At 41.4% G+C, this 17,151-nt stretch overlaps 1 protein-coding gene across 4 annotated transcripts in view; it reads left to right on the forward strand.

The window, feature by feature from the left end:
• The first annotated feature begins 268 nt into the window (after nucleotides 1–268).
• nsmaf (neutral sphingomyelinase (N-SMase) activation associated factor) overlaps nucleotides 269–17,151 on the forward strand; it is a 152,123-nt gene continuing 135,240 nt past the window's right edge. For all 4 annotated transcript variants that reach the window (XR_011885587.1, XR_011885584.1, XM_072254663.1 and 1 more), the window contains exon 1: nucleotides 269–373. Coding sequence is in view for 2 of the 4 variants with exons in the window: in XM_072254663.1 (XP_072110764.1) it covers nucleotides 336–373 (38 nt within the window). In the remaining 2 variants the exon portion in view is untranslated. The remainder of the gene's footprint in view (nucleotides 374–17,151) is intronic.

Below are 17,151 nucleotides of genomic sequence, written 5' to 3' on the forward strand. Positions count from 1 at the left end.
ACTGGGAACTGATCCTGCTGGTTGTGCTGGAGTGGATGTGGAAGGTGCTGAAACTGCCCCCTGCTGGTGTCGGCGGGCCGGGCCGGAACCTCTACTCTCCCTCCCCCTACCCCAACCCCTAAACCCGCTGGTGTCGGTGGGCGAGACCTGAGCCCCCACTCCGGCCCGGCTGCTGGGGGTGGGCGGATCGGAAGCCCTTCCCTTCCCTTCCCCGTCGGGATCAGTGGGCGGGGTCGGAGTCCCCAGCTGGTGCCGGTGGGCGGGGCGGGGGCCGTCGGTTCCTGTTGTGCGGGGTGTGGAAGTGTGCCGCTGCTGTTTGTGTTGTCTCTGTCTCAATGGCGTTCGTGAAGAAGCATCAGCGCTGCAAGGAGAGGTGAGCATGAATTCGGCTGGGCAGGGAGCTGCCTGGATGGAGGGGTGGAACCGGTCGGTACCGCTTCACGCCAGTTCACGGATCGGCAACTAGGCCCGCCATCTGGGCCGAGCCGACACCGGCCGGTCGGCACCGGAGGGCGGCCCCGAGTGGCATCTGGCATCCGGCATCCGGCATCGCTCTGATCGAGCGATTCGGTGCTGGTAACGAGCTGAAAGCTGGGCTCTGCTGCAGCTGTTCGCGGGATGACTTATTTTCATCTAACTTTTAATCCTCAAGTTTTACTCTTTCATCACAATTCAAGAGCTTTTTTTATTTGTTTCTGGTAGTTGGCACATTGAGACTTGGGTCAACTGTCTTTGGAATTGTAATGTTTCCAGTTGAGAGTTAAATGCAGTTTTCTGCTTTTCTGTTCTGGAGCTGATATCCTTGCCACATGGTTGCAATTGAAAATGAGATAATGAGTTCACGGAACTTGTTCTATGGCAGTGATATTACGGTTTATAGATATAAATTTGTTGCTACAATCACTTTTTTTGAAAAGGGATTTGCACACTATTTTCTAAACCGTGTATCTTAATGGCAGATATGGATGGAGCAGCCCACGTTTCCTTAGTGCCTATTAAATATTTTCTTATAGTGATTTGAACAAAACCAAAACTCCATGGTCTGATGACCTGGGGGTGTTTACATACAAGTTCAGTGTATTGTCATTCAACTGTATCTATACTGCCAAACGAAATAATGTTCCTCTGGACCAAAGTGCACAAAATACAGTACATATAACTCACATAATGTGGTATTACCACAAACAAAGTTAATGAGTTGTGAGGTGTATATTGGATACAAGTTAAAAAGTAAACGGTATTATGCAACTGGCGCTTCATGCAGGATGAGACCTTAGTGGTGACAGCGTATTCAGTCTGGGGGAAGAAGCTGTTTCCCATCCTAACAGTTCTTGTCCTAATGTTACAGTACCTCCTGCCTGATGGTAGGGGGTCAAAGATTGTTGGACGGGTGGGAGGGATCATTGACAATGCTAAGGGCTCTGCGTATGTAGCACTCCTGATAAATATTTTTATTAGGGGGATGGCAGCAGTCCTGTCAATCCTTTGTGGAGACATGCAGTCAGATACCTTGCAATTCCTGTACCAGACTGTAATGCAGCTGGTCAGGACACACTCGTTGGTGCTCCTGTGGAAAAAAAAGTTAGGTTAAAATAGTTGGGGAGGGGGTGGAGCCTTACTCCCCTCAATCTCGTCAGGAAGTGGAGACGTTGCTGTGCTTTCTTGACTAAAAAGGTGGTGTTGAGGGGTCAGGTGAGATCATCCATTATGTGCACTCCCAGAAACTTGGTGCTCCTAACTCTCTCCAGGGAGGAGCCATGTATGTGCAGTGAGGAATAGTCAGTCTGCACTTTCCTAAAATCCACAATCATCTCTTTGGTCTTGTCCACATTAAGGCTCAAGTTATTGCGCTCGCACCATTCCACCAGCCGCTGTACCTCCTCTCTGTATGCATCGCATCGTTATTGATGAGGCCGGTCTCTGTTGTGATTAGCATACTTGATGATTCTGTTTGAACTGGATCTAGCACTGCAGTCATGGGCCAACAGTTTGAACGGCAGTGGACAGAGCGTGCAGCCCTGGGAGGCGCTTGTGCTCAGTGTGATAGAGCTAGAGATGTTTCTGCCAACACACACTGACTGTTGCTTTTCTGTCAAGGAGTCCAAGATCCAGTTACAGAGAGTTGTTGAGTCCCCAGTGAGAACAGTTTACCCACCAGCTTCTGAGGGATGATCGTATCAAATACTGAGCTGAAGTCAATAAACAGGCATCATTTTCCATGTGGGCCAGGACTGTGTGGCGTGCAGAGGTTGTGGCATCGTCATTGGACTGATTTGAGTGATGTGAACTGGAGAGGGTCCGAAGTGTCAGGAAGATGAGATTTAACGTGATCTACAACCAGCTGCTCAAAATGGTGTAGATGTACCACAGTGGGCAGAACAGTCCTCATCTTTTGTTTATTGATGGAGACTACTGGTAAATTTAATGACCATCTGTAAATGCCATTTGGAAAGAGATGTATGGCTGTACAGTTTGGTGCTTCCTACAGTGTTGCTAGGAAGAGAGAAATGGGATTTTGATCCAGATGATTAAAGCATGCTAATTTATATGTCCATGCCAGGCTGGTGTGTTATATGAAGGGAAACTTGAAGGTGGATTCCATTGTATCTGTGGCCAATGTTTCATGAGCATGGAGCTGCATATTGGTGAGACATTGCTACTTGACAGTACTGTTAAAGATTTCTTCCTCTTCTCTGACTTGAAAGTGGATCGATGGGGCAGAAAATGGTTGGATCAGGGTGTCTTGCTTTTTGTGGACTGAATGTACTGGATAATCCTCTGATCTGGATGGATGCCATTGTTATGTGTGCAGTGGCACAGCTTGATCAGACGTAGCAGGTTTTGGATTAAATGCCTGAAGGATTCAAGGATAGAGTCATTAGCCTTTGCATTATCCATTGACATGATCTATTAATTGGTACTAAATTTATTGAAAATATTTTTGGGGCTGCCTAACTCCAAATGTGACTTGTTCCTTTCAACAAATGATATTCATGTAATTTTGTATTGCAACATATTGATGCACCCAAATGTGGGCCAATTAGTATGTGAACATTAAAATAGTACAGCATAACCTGGTCTCTGGTTGCCTGTTCTCCCTTGCTGTTGGCCCTGGTGGTAACATGAAGTTCAGTACCTGGTATGTCAGAACCCTCATGAATGATTCCAACAGTGTTAAATTTCTATAACTCAACTTTCTCATCAACATTATTGCACTAAGACGTGATGGGTAACTGATAGCCAGTTGAAGAACAAGGTTATATGCACATCTCTTGGAGGAACAAACTGGAAGAGAAATACTTCATGGTGTGAGCATCACCTTCAAGAATAGGCTCCCATCATCTCAGCTACTAACGGGTCTCACTGCCCCATGTCATTGGTATAGTTCACTGCCAGTGTCCTCCTCAAATGTCTCTACCTGGAGATCAGAGCAGCGCCCTGAATAGATTCTTGTTTGTTTGGAGGCAGAAGGGATATGAACTTTACTCAACAGCAACTTAAAGGAAAATGGCCTTTGTCAACCAAATTAAAACTTTTAACTTCATAAGCAACTGTGAATAACATCAAATATGACTGCCCACAGAAATTTGTCCCCAACCATGATGCCCTAATTTTAAAGAATGGGTATAATGCAGTGCAAGTCTACATCATCGTTGCAACACATTCTCAAACTTTTTCACAAAGTTTCTTTTTTCCTCCAGAAAGTTTCTAATGTGAGTGGAGCTAATCATCAGAACCAATGGACAGCTGTTCAGCTGCACTCTGGAACCAGTCACTTATGGGTGAATAATAAGCTGCAGTTTGCTATTATGGTTACTCACTCTGAGGCTAAGCTCCAAACTTGCTTTTGTCAAGGCATATGAGAGGATTGGCTTGCACTCTACATCTGTAAAACCAAGGGCTTGTACCAACCTGCTCTCATTGCAATACACTGCCCCTAACATAAACAATTCAGAGCAAGACTAAGGGCTGTGTCCCTTTCTTGGGTTCCACCTCTTGATGAAGACAGGCATTGAAGATGAAATTATCCACTGCCTTCATTGTGTCAAAACAGTCTTTCGTCACTTGAGAAAAAGGGTGCTTGAAGATCAGGACCTCAGACTTGGCATAGGGTCATGGTTGAGTAGGCAGCAATGATTCTGGCCTCCATTTTGCTTCTGAGAATTGGGCTACTTATACCAAGTATTGGGGGGAAAATCTCATCAGTGCTATGTCTATAGGATGTTCTTAACTCATTGAAAGGAGGATCAAAATTTCTCATGTCAACACCATCCATCACTGAGGCCTTGGTTACACACCGTCAGATTCCGCAAGCCATATGTTGGCACTAACTTCTGAAGCTATCACTCTATCACTCTATTTTGACTTTACCATACGAAGAAAATTCTAAGCAACAGAGGAAAGTATTAAAGGTCTTACAAATCACCCATCCAACAGACATCGGTTATGTCACCTGGGGAAGAGTCTGCGTTCCCACATTGGCACCAGTAGCCACTTCAGAGCCCACAGTACAGGAGTGGCAGTAAGTCAGTTTTGAGGGGCTACCTACACTGTGGTTACAGCTTTGTCAATACAAAACCAAATTGTTGGTACTGTTTGTAGCATGATATCTAGCACATCTGTGAAAGGGGAACTTGAATTATTTTTTGCATTTCTAACATCTCTTTCAGGACAAATTATTTTATAGTTCGTGAAGTATTTTTATATTGTTGGTGTAGTATAGAGAACAGCTATTGTCGCAAAGCAGTGAGATAATGATATGGTGATTTGGTCGTGATGTTGATTTTTTTTTGGACGAGTGTGGGGAGTTAGTATTGTCTGGGGCACTCGGAATGATTCCTCTGCAATAGCATCTTGTCTGCTCCTGATAGTATAGGGTTGCTGTACTGTACTGGAGCCTCTGCTCAGATTTATTTGCAGAAGACTGTAGAATGGGACATGAGCCAAGAAGCTTTGTTTCTGGTGTTAGCGAAGGCTCTGCCGGTCCGTGAGGATGCAGATTACGATGGAGTGCAACTTCACTACTTTTGGGATCGTGAGTGTCTGGCCTACTGCTGCTGGGTCTTTTCCTGCAATTATTCCATTTAACCACCTTCCTGAAATGGTGATGCAAGTTTGTTTCTAGGATTTAGACACCATACAGACTATGTGATAATTATTCTGAATACTCTCACACCATACAGACTAATGTGGTTATTCTGAATACTCCCATGGTGATGTATTTGCAACAGGCTGGTGAGGGAGAAAACACAGCAGATATATCCTGTGAGCTGGTTCTCTAACAACTGACAGTCTCAGTTCGGTCATGGTTCCCCTTGCTACACTAGTGTCAGTAGAAGGGAGTGATCTGGTTAAATTCAGAATTAGGAACTGAAAATGATCTAAGCTTCTTGCTCTTTATTACTATTCAATAAATTATTCAAGCGCATTTCATTGCTGAGAATGGGCTTGTTGCTACCCTGTAGTTAAATAATTTTCTAAAGCTCATTGTTAATGTTCTCGGTTGAATAACAGGTTTGCCAAGTTGGGTAAGGTAACTGCTGCTACTTAGTATAAATCCAGAAAATGCTGAAAACACTCAACAGGTCTAGCAGCATCTACAGAAGGGGAAATGTAGTCAAAGCTGCAGGTCATTGGTTTGTTTCTCTTTTAACAGATAGTGCTTAACTTGCTGGATGTTTCCAGAATTTTCTATTGCTATTGATTTTCAGTGTCTGTATTTCTAATTCGCAATCATGTCACTTACAGCGGCATGGTAGTGTAGTGATTAGCGCAACACTTTACGGTATAGGTGACCCAGGTTCGATTCCTACCACTGCCTATAAGGAGTTTGTACATTGTCCCCATAACCGCGTGGCTTTTCTCTGGGTTCTCCGGTTTCCTCTCACAGTACAAAGGTGTAGCTGTTGGTAGGTTAATTGGTCATTGTAAATTGTCCCGTGGTTAGGCTAGGGACTGCTGGACAGCACAGCTTGAAGGGCCTGCTCCATGCTGTATCCCAACAAATAAATAAATTTAGTGTCTGTCTATATTTAAGAACGGAGCAAACTGCTTAAAAAATATAAGTGCAAGCTATCCAATAGTACTTGGTTGATAACCAACCAAAAATTATTTGTAATCAGAATCAGAGGATTGAATTGTAACTTTTACTTTCAGTCTTCTGTTAACTTTTGTGACTTCTGGTTTGTCTTTCCATTAGCTGAAACATATCTTTCCACATGCCTTTATGATCTTGTTCTGCATCCAGGTGCAAGGCTATTTTGGTAATTATCCAGAACCTGAGCCTCTTTGACCTCAATGTCACTTTTGATTTCCTTCAACTTTACATCTTCTTTTCTCCTCAGTGTGAACTTCTATTTACAGACCCGCGCTGTACAATTAAACATTCAATTATTCTGGAATATCGAATGTTGAATTTGGATAAGGCATTAAATGAAATGCTTATTATCAAGGTCATTAATGGAAATTGATTATGCTTATCTATCTCTTTTCCTTCTAGTCTGATACACTTGACTATATTGCATCTTCCATTAGTTATCTACTGTTGTCCACCTGAATGTGCTGCATTTGCTTGTCTGTCTGTTTTTATTTTTGGAGTATTATCCAGGAATTGCTTTCATTGGATTTCTTTGCCCAGGGCAGAATCCTGGCTTCCTGATTTTAAAATTCTCATCCTTGATTTCAAATATCAAGATCCACTTCATCTGCCTGTTGTCCTCCTTTTGTAGTATTTTCCACCACTCCTACTAATGAAGGCATTTATGCTTTTACCATTCAAACCTGTAACTCATTCCCCAAATTCAGTTCAGTATCTTATTTTTCTTCCTTAAAGTATACTTTTATTGTCCAAGCTTTTGCTGTTCTATGTCTCGATTGGTGTGGAGATTTCAGATGCACCTTAGCACATTTTTTTAAGTTGGATATTAAATGTGCAATATAGCTGAAAGGTTTTGCTGCCTTGGTTAAAACTGAATTGTCTTTAACTTTCGCCATTGTTTTAAGTACTGTAACTTATGCAAAATCTTCATTTTTTCCAATCTAGGTGTCTATATCATAGATTTAAATGCATCACTATTGGCAGCTGTACATTCATGTACTGTGATCCAGCATTCACTTTCTAACCTACCTCCCTTCTCAGTTTTTCATTTCTTTACGATGTTCATCAGAGCATAGTTCTTTCACTAATTAACTAATTGTCTATCCTAATATCTACTTGTTAATTATTGTTAATTTGTTGTTTTAAAGGTGTTTTATAAGTAAGTTTTTGTTACTCATTGTCCTGCTATGAACTTTATCCATGTATGTCCACTGTATATATTTGTGAATAGTTTTTATTTTTTGTCTTTATTCATCAGTATGCACTTCCATTTTCACATGTAGTTTTAAATACATCAACAGTGAAAGTAGGAGTGCCTATCAGGGATTTCAGTTTCCACAGGTAATCTCTGAACAGTGAGTGAAAATGCAATCAATTATTTTTTTTTAATAATTGTAATAAATTTAGACCAATTTGAAGAAATTTGTTTTCACTTTGATATGAAAGAGTCTTTTTTTGTTGATCAGTGTCAAAAAAAGCCAGATTAAATGCACTGTGATTCAATGGTGTTAAACAACAAAACATGAAAACTTCCAAGGGAGGTGAATACTTTTTATAAGCACTGTACAGCAGAACAGTAAATTCAGTCTTTTTAAAAAATAATGTTTCTTGATGTGTAGATGAAGTTTCATGTTATAGAAAATTGTGTCACAGACCTTGTTTTCTAGGATCTGAAGCTCCCTTATAGCTTCAGATCTGAAATTCATACCCAGATCTAGGCTAAGCCAGTAGTAAACATTAATTCAAAATAATTAGCACCAGCTTTTTTGAACAGCCAGCTAGACCTTGCTTGCTTGGTATTGAATAAAGCTCTGTTGATCAGTGTCCTCTGCTTCTTACTTTACTTCCTATACACTCGTGACTTGTGGCCAAATTCTGCTGTAACTCCATTTACAAGTTTGCAGATGGCATCACTGTGGTGGGCTGGATCTCATACAATGGTGGGATGGAGCACAGGAAGAAAAAGGAGAGTCTAGTGGCATGGTGTCACGATAACCTCTCCCTCAATGCCAACAAGACAAGAGAGCTGGTCATTGATTTGAGGAAGCTGGATGGAGTACTTACCCTAAATAGTGCTGAGGTGGAGATGGTTGAGAGATTCATCTTCCTGCGAGTGACTACCAGCAACAATTTTAATTAAAACAGCAAGCTAAGGTGCTCAGAAGGCTAAGGAAATTTGGGATGTTTCTCTTGATCTTTACCAACGTTTACAGATGCACTATAGAAAGCATCCTATCCGGATGCAACATAGCTTGTATAGCAACTGTTCTGCCCCAATCCATGAGAAATTGCACAGTTGTAAATGCAACCCAATCTATCATTAAAATTGACATCCCCTCAATTGATTCTGTCTGTACTCGCTGTCTTAGGAAAGCATCCAACATGATCTGATATTCCTCCCACCCTGGTCAATCTCTTATCCCTTCTCTCCCATTGAGCAGAAGATACAAAAGCTCGACAGATTATCATCAAGCTGAAAGACAGTTTCTGTTCTGTTGGTATAATACTTTTGAACAGATCATTTAGGTGATAAAGATGAAGTCTTGATCTCTCAATCTACCTCGTCGTGGCCCTTGCATTTCTTTGTCTACCTGCACTCCAATTTCTCTGTGATAATAATCCTATATTGTACATTTTTGTTTTGCCTTTTCATACTACATCAGTGTACTTGTGTATGGAATGATCTGTCTGGATATCATGCCAACAAAAGCTTTTTATTGTACATGTGACAATAATAAAACCAATTCCCAGTTACCAACAGAGACTTGTTGCCTGGCACTGTGTGTGACCATCACCCATCTCATTTTGGAATGGCTTTTTGCCAAGACTGTCTCAAAAGTGATATTGTAGTTTTGTTAATGTTCATCCCACACATCTGTGTGACACAGGCTTTGCGCACTATTTCCAAGGATGTACTCTGAAGCAGTTGTCAACTATATTTGGTTCTCAACCTTTCCAAAAAATACATTCATGATGTGTTTATAAAATACATTCTCTTCATTCACTATACCAACCAAGTCCAGAGCTCAGGAACATTTGCAGCATCTGTTTCACTTCGGCAGTGTGCTTCAGTCATTTGCTCCAGACTCTGCCTTCTCTGAACCGTATTTCCAATATGTAACTGATGATTAAAGGAACAAAGGGTTTTTCAGACCGGTTCTTTTGTCGTGATTGACTCTGGCCCTGAAGGCCGTTGTGTCTGCCTGTAGCTACTCATCAATTTGCAGATCAACAATGGATCTGAGGAGAAGAAAGAGGTGGATCTGACTACCTCTGCTACCTTGGATCATCACCCCTTTTATTACTGTTTCTTACTGATGGCAATAAGAGGAATCACACTACAGTATACAGAACAGTGGAGAGTAGTCTCCTCTGACTGTAGAGTTGACCAGAAAGTTATCTATTTCCAACCCTTAAATTTGGATTGGACTACTAACATTATGTAGAATATTTGCATCCTATTATTAGGAAATGCATTCATCGTGTGTGCAATATTCTGTGAAAAACACTGTTTGAATTTAAATAGATGAGGCAAGTACCCAATTGTCATTATTCTTTCTGGTAGGTACAGTACTGATGTGGTCTAGATGAATTACCTGCCCTAAATCTCTCACGTTATTTTGTAGATGATGTAAGTTATCCTATAATCAAAAAGATACCATTTCATCAGTAAAGTCTGGTATTTGACATAATCAGCAGATCTTGTAGTTATCCAGGCAATGTTCGTGATGCCTTTATTCTGTCATTACATCAGTGTTAACTGAACTACCTTGGCAAACTAAAGGGTGAACATGGTTTTTCTGTCAGAGTATGGTCTATAGTTCCTGAATATATGTTGAAAACAATGCTGAACATCTGATAAGATTCATGTTAATCTGCAGTATGCTGTGCAACTCTGGAATCACTCACAGATAGTACTTGCACCGACCATTTAATAAGTAGCTAGAGTAGAGGAACTTCAGAAGCAAAAGGAAGAAAAGTCCCTTTCTGTACCCTGTAGGGAAGTTAGTCAATAATTGCTAATCCAGTTCCTCTTTCAGTAAAAGCCCCACAGTCTCCACAGAGCCGCAATACAAAAAATAAAACCCACCACAAAATACTTGGAGGCCGATATCAGAACATCCTTCAAGAGGATGAGTCCTTGCATTACATCAGGCCCCATGGCGTCATCTGTGCCAGATGACTGGCTGGACTGTACAAGGACACCTTCAATTTCTCTCTGCTGTAGTCTGAGGTTTCCACCTGCTTTAAAAGGGCATCAATTTTATCTGTACCCAAGAAGAGCATGATGAGCTGCCTCAGTGACTGTCGACTAGTGGTACTCAGATCTAACTGTAATAAAATGCTTTACGGGGTTGGTTATGGCTAGAAGTAAATCCTGCCAGAGTAAGGTTCTTGACCCACTGCAATTTACCTACAACTGCAAAAGGTCTTGAGTGGACACAACCTCACTGGCTCTTGGTTCTGCTTTGGAGCACCTAGACAACAGCAAAGTGCTCAAGGTGCGGTTTATTGATTGTAGCTTTTCATTCGATACCATCACCCCTGCAGTATTAGTCATCGCGTTTATAAACATCAGCCTCTGCAACTGGATCCTTGACTTTCTAATTGGGAGATCAAGTTTAGAATGGATTGGTAATAACAAACAACACAGGTGCACCTCAGGGATGTGTATTTAGCCCACTGCTCTACTCTCTACACACATGACTGTGTAGCTAGGCACAGCTCAAACACCATTTATAGATTTGCAGATGATAGCACAGTTGGTTAAAATCTCAGGTGGCAACCTGGAGGTGTACAGGAGTGATATATTTTGGCTGGTAGAGTGGTGTCCCAACAACTTTACCGAACATCAGCAAGACCAAAGAATTGATTGTGGACTTCAGGAATACAAGTTTTTGGAACGCACACCAGTCCTCATTGGGGAGTAAGCAGTGGAAAGGGTGAACAGCTTCCAGTTCCTGGGTGTCATCATCTCCAAGGATCTGTCTTGATCCCAGCGCATTGATTCAATCATAAGGCGGCACACCAGCTGCTCTGCTTCATGGGGAATTTGAGGAGATTTGGTATGACCCCAATGTTTTGCAAACTTCTGAAGATATACAGTGGAGAGCATTCTAACTGGTTACGTCACTGCTTGGTATAGAGGCTCCAGTGCAAGAGGCTGCAGAAGGGTTATCGATGCAGCAAGCTCCATCATGAGCACGATACTCTCCAGCATCGAGGACAGCTTCAACAGGTGGTGTCTCAAGATGGAGCCATTCCATCACTAATAACAAGAACCCTGTCCATCCTGGACATGCCTTCTTCTTGCTACTATCATCAGGGATGAGCTACAAGAACCTGAAGACCAACACTCAATGTTTTAAGACCATCCTCTTCCTTTCCATCAGGTTTCTGAATGGTCCCTAACAATGCTTCATTATTGCTTTATTTATTTACTGACTTACTTTTCCTTTAGGAGCAGAATTAGGCCATTTGCCCACAGATTCACCACTCTTTGGCTAAAGAAATTCCTCCTCATCTCCATTCTAAAAGGATGCCCCTCTACTCCGGAGCTGTCCTTTCTGGTCTTAGACTCTCCCACCTTAGGAAACATCCTCTCCACATCCACTCTATATCAGGACCTTTCACCATTAAATAAGTTTCAATTAAGTCACCCCTCATTCTTCTGAATTTGAGAGAATACAGACCCAGAGCCATCAAACGCTCTTCATATGACAAGCCGTTCAGTCCTGGAATCATTTTTGTGAACATCCTTTGAACTCTCTCCTGTTTTAGCACATCCTTTCGAAGGTTATGGGCCCAAAATTGTTCACAATACTTCTAAGTGAGGCCTCACCAGTACTTTATAAAGTCTCAAATTTATATCCTTGCTTTTATATTCTAATTCTCTTAAAATGAATGCTAACATTGCACTTACCACCTTCACCACAGACTCAACCTGCAAATTAATCTATAGGGAATCCTGCACAAACACTTCCAAGTATCTTTGCACCTCAGTTTTTCGTATTTTCTCTCCATTTAGTCTGTGAGCTGGTAGGGTTGGTCGGTACCATCTGAGGGGACTAATGCTCACAATTAGGTAAGGTATACATCTCTAGAGTTAGAAAATATGTGATAGCATTGCACCAGTGGTAGCTTTATTACTTCAAATAAGTAAACACTTTTTGTATATATTCCATATTAACATCAGTACAGCAGAAAATGTTACCCCACTCCCCAGAAGGTAAAAAACCTCATTTGGAGATGTTGTATCAAATCAAAACAATCTTAAACTTTTGTCATAGCACATAGAATTACAATTTAGAAATTAGTTCTGACACTGTATTTGCTATTTTGCTATTTATTTGTGATTTCTAGCAGTTTTGTCTCTACACTACTACTGCTGTAAAACAACACATTTTGCATCATTCAAGCCAATGATAATAATCCTGATTCTACTTCTGAAACTATATTGGTAAATGAAACTCTGCCGTGTTGTCATAAAAAGTAGTTTCATCATCCTTCATGCAGCATTGTTTGTCCTAGTGCTGCCCAGTGAATAAATGTAGTTTGTACAGCCAGTGTGGGGTTCTGTCACCCACCTCACCCCACAGTAAACAATTGAAACTTAAGTTCATTTTTCGCAGGTTTATAAAAACATGAAAAGAAGCCACACAACTACAGAGCTCTGGCATGACAGAAAGCAGTTCAGCAATTATTATGCAGTACAGTAAGCAGAGTTACATTTGACTTGTATAATCCAATCTACACTCACTACAACACCAGGTATTTAGTATTCAAAATTCAAAGTAAAATTTATTATCAGACTCCATACATGTCACCACCATACCCTAAGATTCTTTTTCTGCGGGCACACTTTACAAATCTATAGAACAATAACTAATCTGTAACCATCAGGAACTGTAAACAGACTGTGCAAATGCAGATATAAATAAATAGCAATAAATAATGAGCATGAAATAACAATATGAATCCCTTAAATGAGTGTAGCTATCCCCTTTTGTTCGAGAGCCTGATGGTTGAGGGGTAGTAACTATTCTTGAACCTGAAGGTGCTGTTATCCACAAACAAAAAGGTAATCATGCCTTATACATTCATATTCAAATCGTTTATATAAATTACAAACAATATACCACTGGACACAAGCTTTCAGTTGGGAAAACAACCCTCAATCATCACCTTCTGCTTCCTACCATTGAGTCAATTACGAATCCAATTTGCTGAATACCTCCTGGATCTCATAGTCTGCCATAAGGGATATTATTGAAGGTGTCCATATAAACAACGTCCACTGCCCTACCCTCATCTCCCCTCTTGGTTACCTCCTCTAAGAACTCCCAAGAGATTGTCAGACATGTCTTACCATGCAAAAAGTTGTGCTGACTGTTGCAAGTCAGACTGTTTCTCCAAATGTTGGTAGATCCTCTCTCTCAGAATCCCCTCCAGCAATTTACCCACCACCAATGTCAGACACACTGGCCTGTAGTTTATTTCTTGCTTTGCTACTCTTTTTCAACAATAGTACTTTTTAGTCACTTTCTAATCCTATAGAACCTCATGTGGGGCCAAAGGTGAAGCAACAATCTGGGTTTTGCCTACAATTTCTATTCAATCTACCAACAAAATCCAAGAATGCAACAGGCTGGGCCCTGGGGCTTTGTCCATTTTAATGCATTTAAGGTCTCCAGTGCCTCCTCCCTGCTAATTCTCATGTGGTCCAAGACAACACCACTCATTTCCCTCATTCAGTGTCGGCTGTGGTCGGCTGCTTCCAAGACATCGGCAAGTTGATGGTGCCTGGAGGTTTATGGCAGGGAGTTTCTTCCTTTTGCCACCTCCTATCGGAGACTCGGGAGTCGGTTGACTCAGGGACTTTTGAGACTTTATTTACCGTGCCCATGGCTTGTTCTTCGTCAAATTATGGTATTGCTTTGCACTGCTGTAACTATATGTTATAATTATGTGGTTCTGTCAGCGTTAGTCTTTGCTTTGTCCTGTTTTCTGTGATATCACTCCGGAGAAACATTGTATCATTTCTTAATGCATGTATGCATTTTAAATGACAATAAAAGAGGACTGAGTGTTCAAATAATCTATCTATTTCCTTAGTTTAAATAATTTTCTCTAGAGTCAAAGCTAAAGAAAAATATTTATTTAAAATCTCACTCGTTTTCTTTGTTCACACACAGTCATGCTGGTCTTTGAGGAGACCTACTGTCTTCCTGGCACCATTTTTCTCTTAGTCCCAGGAGACTTTGGTGTATTTTGTTCATCTTGCTTGTCAGACCCTTAGCCATTGTTACCCTCCAAACTTCTCCCTTAAGTGCACTTCTACAGTCTTGTAGTCAAGAGATTCCCTAATTTCCAATTGCTTATGCCCCGTGTTTGCTTGCCCGTTTTTCTTAACCATAGCTTTAGTGTGTCTCATCACCCAGGGTTCCTGAAACCTACCATCCTTGCCCTTCAGGAATATATGGGCCCAGAACTCTTGATGTAACACTTGTAAAGGTCTCTCAGTAGGCAGATGTATCTTTCTGTGCAAGCAATTCTGCCTAATCAACCACTGCAAAATCCTGCCTAATGGCTCCAAAATTTCAGGATCTTGACCTGTGAACTCATTGAATCCTTCTCCATAAACTCTTTTTAAACTGATATAATTATGGTCACATGACCTAAATTACTTGTCAACATTTCTCAGGGGGATGTCCTGTGTTGCACCTCTCTAGTAATCTCCTCTATCTATTGATAAAAGAAGCTTTCTTGGACACATTTCACAAATTTCTCTCCATTCTATACTGTGGTTGACCCAGTCAATTTTACAGAAATTAAAATCTCCCACTGATACATCCTTTTATGTTTACAACTAAATGTATTGTGTGACATGAAAATATTTTACAACCTTATAAAGTGGAAAAACTGCTGACTTTGTCTTAAAAAGATTACTGACAGCTTTGGTAGATCATCTCGAACAGTAGTACATTGACTCAGTTGGCAACACTTCATACTGCTTGGCCACTGGTTAAATCAGGGTTATTGGTGGGATTGATAATGGAAGTGGATCCAATCTGAAAATAATATGGGTTGATTGAGCAGCGTAACATGAGGGGTGTGGAGTATAAGAATGCAGAGGCCTTTTTTTTCATGGTTTCACCCTTCATTGATAACCTCAGCAACTGTGTTGACCTTTAAATTGCTGGTTACAATATTAACACTCTACTGATCTAACAAGCTGACCAACAGAATAGTCAGCACTGGTAGGATTCCAATATTGTTGAATGAGCAGGTAGCACAAATTTGGGTTTGGGGTATTGCATGCAATAGTTAAGGGATATAGTTAAACTTGAACTAGTCCAAAGGTGATTTCCCAGGCTAATTCTTGGGAATGAGAGAATTATCCTTTCAGAAGAGACGGAGCAAGTTGGATCTGTATTCTTTAGAGTTCAGAAGAATCATAGAAAAAACCATAGAACTATAGAAACTACAGCACAGAAACAGGCCTTTTGGCCCATCTTGGCTGTGCCAAACCATTTTCTGCCTAGTCCCACTGACCTGCACACGGACCATATCCCTCCATACACCTCCCATCCATGTATCTGTCCAATTTATTCTTAAATGTTAAAAAAGAACCCGCATTTACCACCTCGTCTGGCAGCTCATTCCACACTCCCATCACTCTCTGTGTGAAGAAGCCCCCCCCAATGTTCCCTTTAAACTTTTCCCCCCTCACCCTTAACCCATGTCTTCTGGTTTTTTTCTCCCCTTGCCTCAGTGGAAAAAGCCTGCTTGCATTCACTCTATCTATACCCATCATAATTTTATATACCTCTATCAAATCTCCCCTCATTCTTCTACGCTCCAGGGAATAAAGTCCTAACCTATTCAACCTTTCTCTGTAACTGAGTTTCTCAAGTCCCGGCAGCATCCTTGTAAACCTTCTCTGTACCCTTTCAACCTTATTTATATCCTTCCTGTAATTTGGTGACCAAAACTGAACACAATACTCCAGATTCGGCCTCACCAATGCCTTATACAACCTCATCATAACATTCCAGCTCTTATACTCAATACTTTGATTAATAAAGGCCAATGTACCAAAAGCTCTCTTTACGACCCTATCTACCTGTGATGCCACTTTTAGGGAATTTTGTATCTGTATTCCCAGATCCCTCTGTTCCACTGCACTCCTCAGTGCCTTACCATTAACCCTGTATGGTCTACCTTGGTTTGTCCTTCCAACGTGCAATACCTCACACTTGTCTGCATTAAACTCCATCTGCCATTTTTTAGCCCATTTTTCCAGCTGGTCCAAGTCCCTCTGCAGGCTCTGAAAACCTTCCTCGCTGTCCACTACACCTCCAATCTTCGTATCATCAGCAAATTTGCTGATCCAATTTACCACATTATCATCCAGATCATTGATATAGATGACAAATAACAATGGACCCAGCACTGATCCCTGTGGCACACCACTAGTCACAGGCCTCCACTCAGAGAAGCAATTCTCTACCACCACTCTCTGGCTTCTTCCATCGAGCCAATGTCTAATCCAGTTTACCACCTCTCCATGTATACCTAGCGACTGAATTTTCCTAACTAACCTCCCATGCGGGACCTTGTCAAAGGCCTTACTGAAGTCCATGTAGACAATATCTGCTGCCTTTCCTTCATCCACTTTCCTGGTAACCTCCTCGAAAAACTCCAATAGATTGGTCAAACATGACCTGCCACGCACAAAGCCATGTTGACTCTCCCTAATAAGTCCCTGTCTATCCAAATGCTTGTAGATTCTGTCTCTTAGTACTCCCTTCGATAACTTACCTACTACCGATGTTAAACTTACCAGCCTATAATTTCCCAGGTTACTTTTCGATCCTTTTTTAAACAACGGAACAACATGAGCCACTCTCCAATCCTCCGGCACCTCACCTGTAGACAGCGACATTTTAAATATTTCTGCCAGGGCCCCTGCAATTTCAACACCAGTCTCCTTCAAGGTCCGAGGGAACACCCTGTCAGGTCCCGGAGATTTATCCATTTTAATTTTCCCC

This window comes from Mobula birostris, chromosome 1 (assembly GCF_030028105.1).
Source record: "Mobula birostris isolate sMobBir1 chromosome 1, sMobBir1.hap1, whole genome shotgun sequence".
Classification (NCBI taxonomy): Eukaryota; Metazoa; Chordata; class Chondrichthyes; order Myliobatiformes; family Myliobatidae; genus Mobula; species Mobula birostris.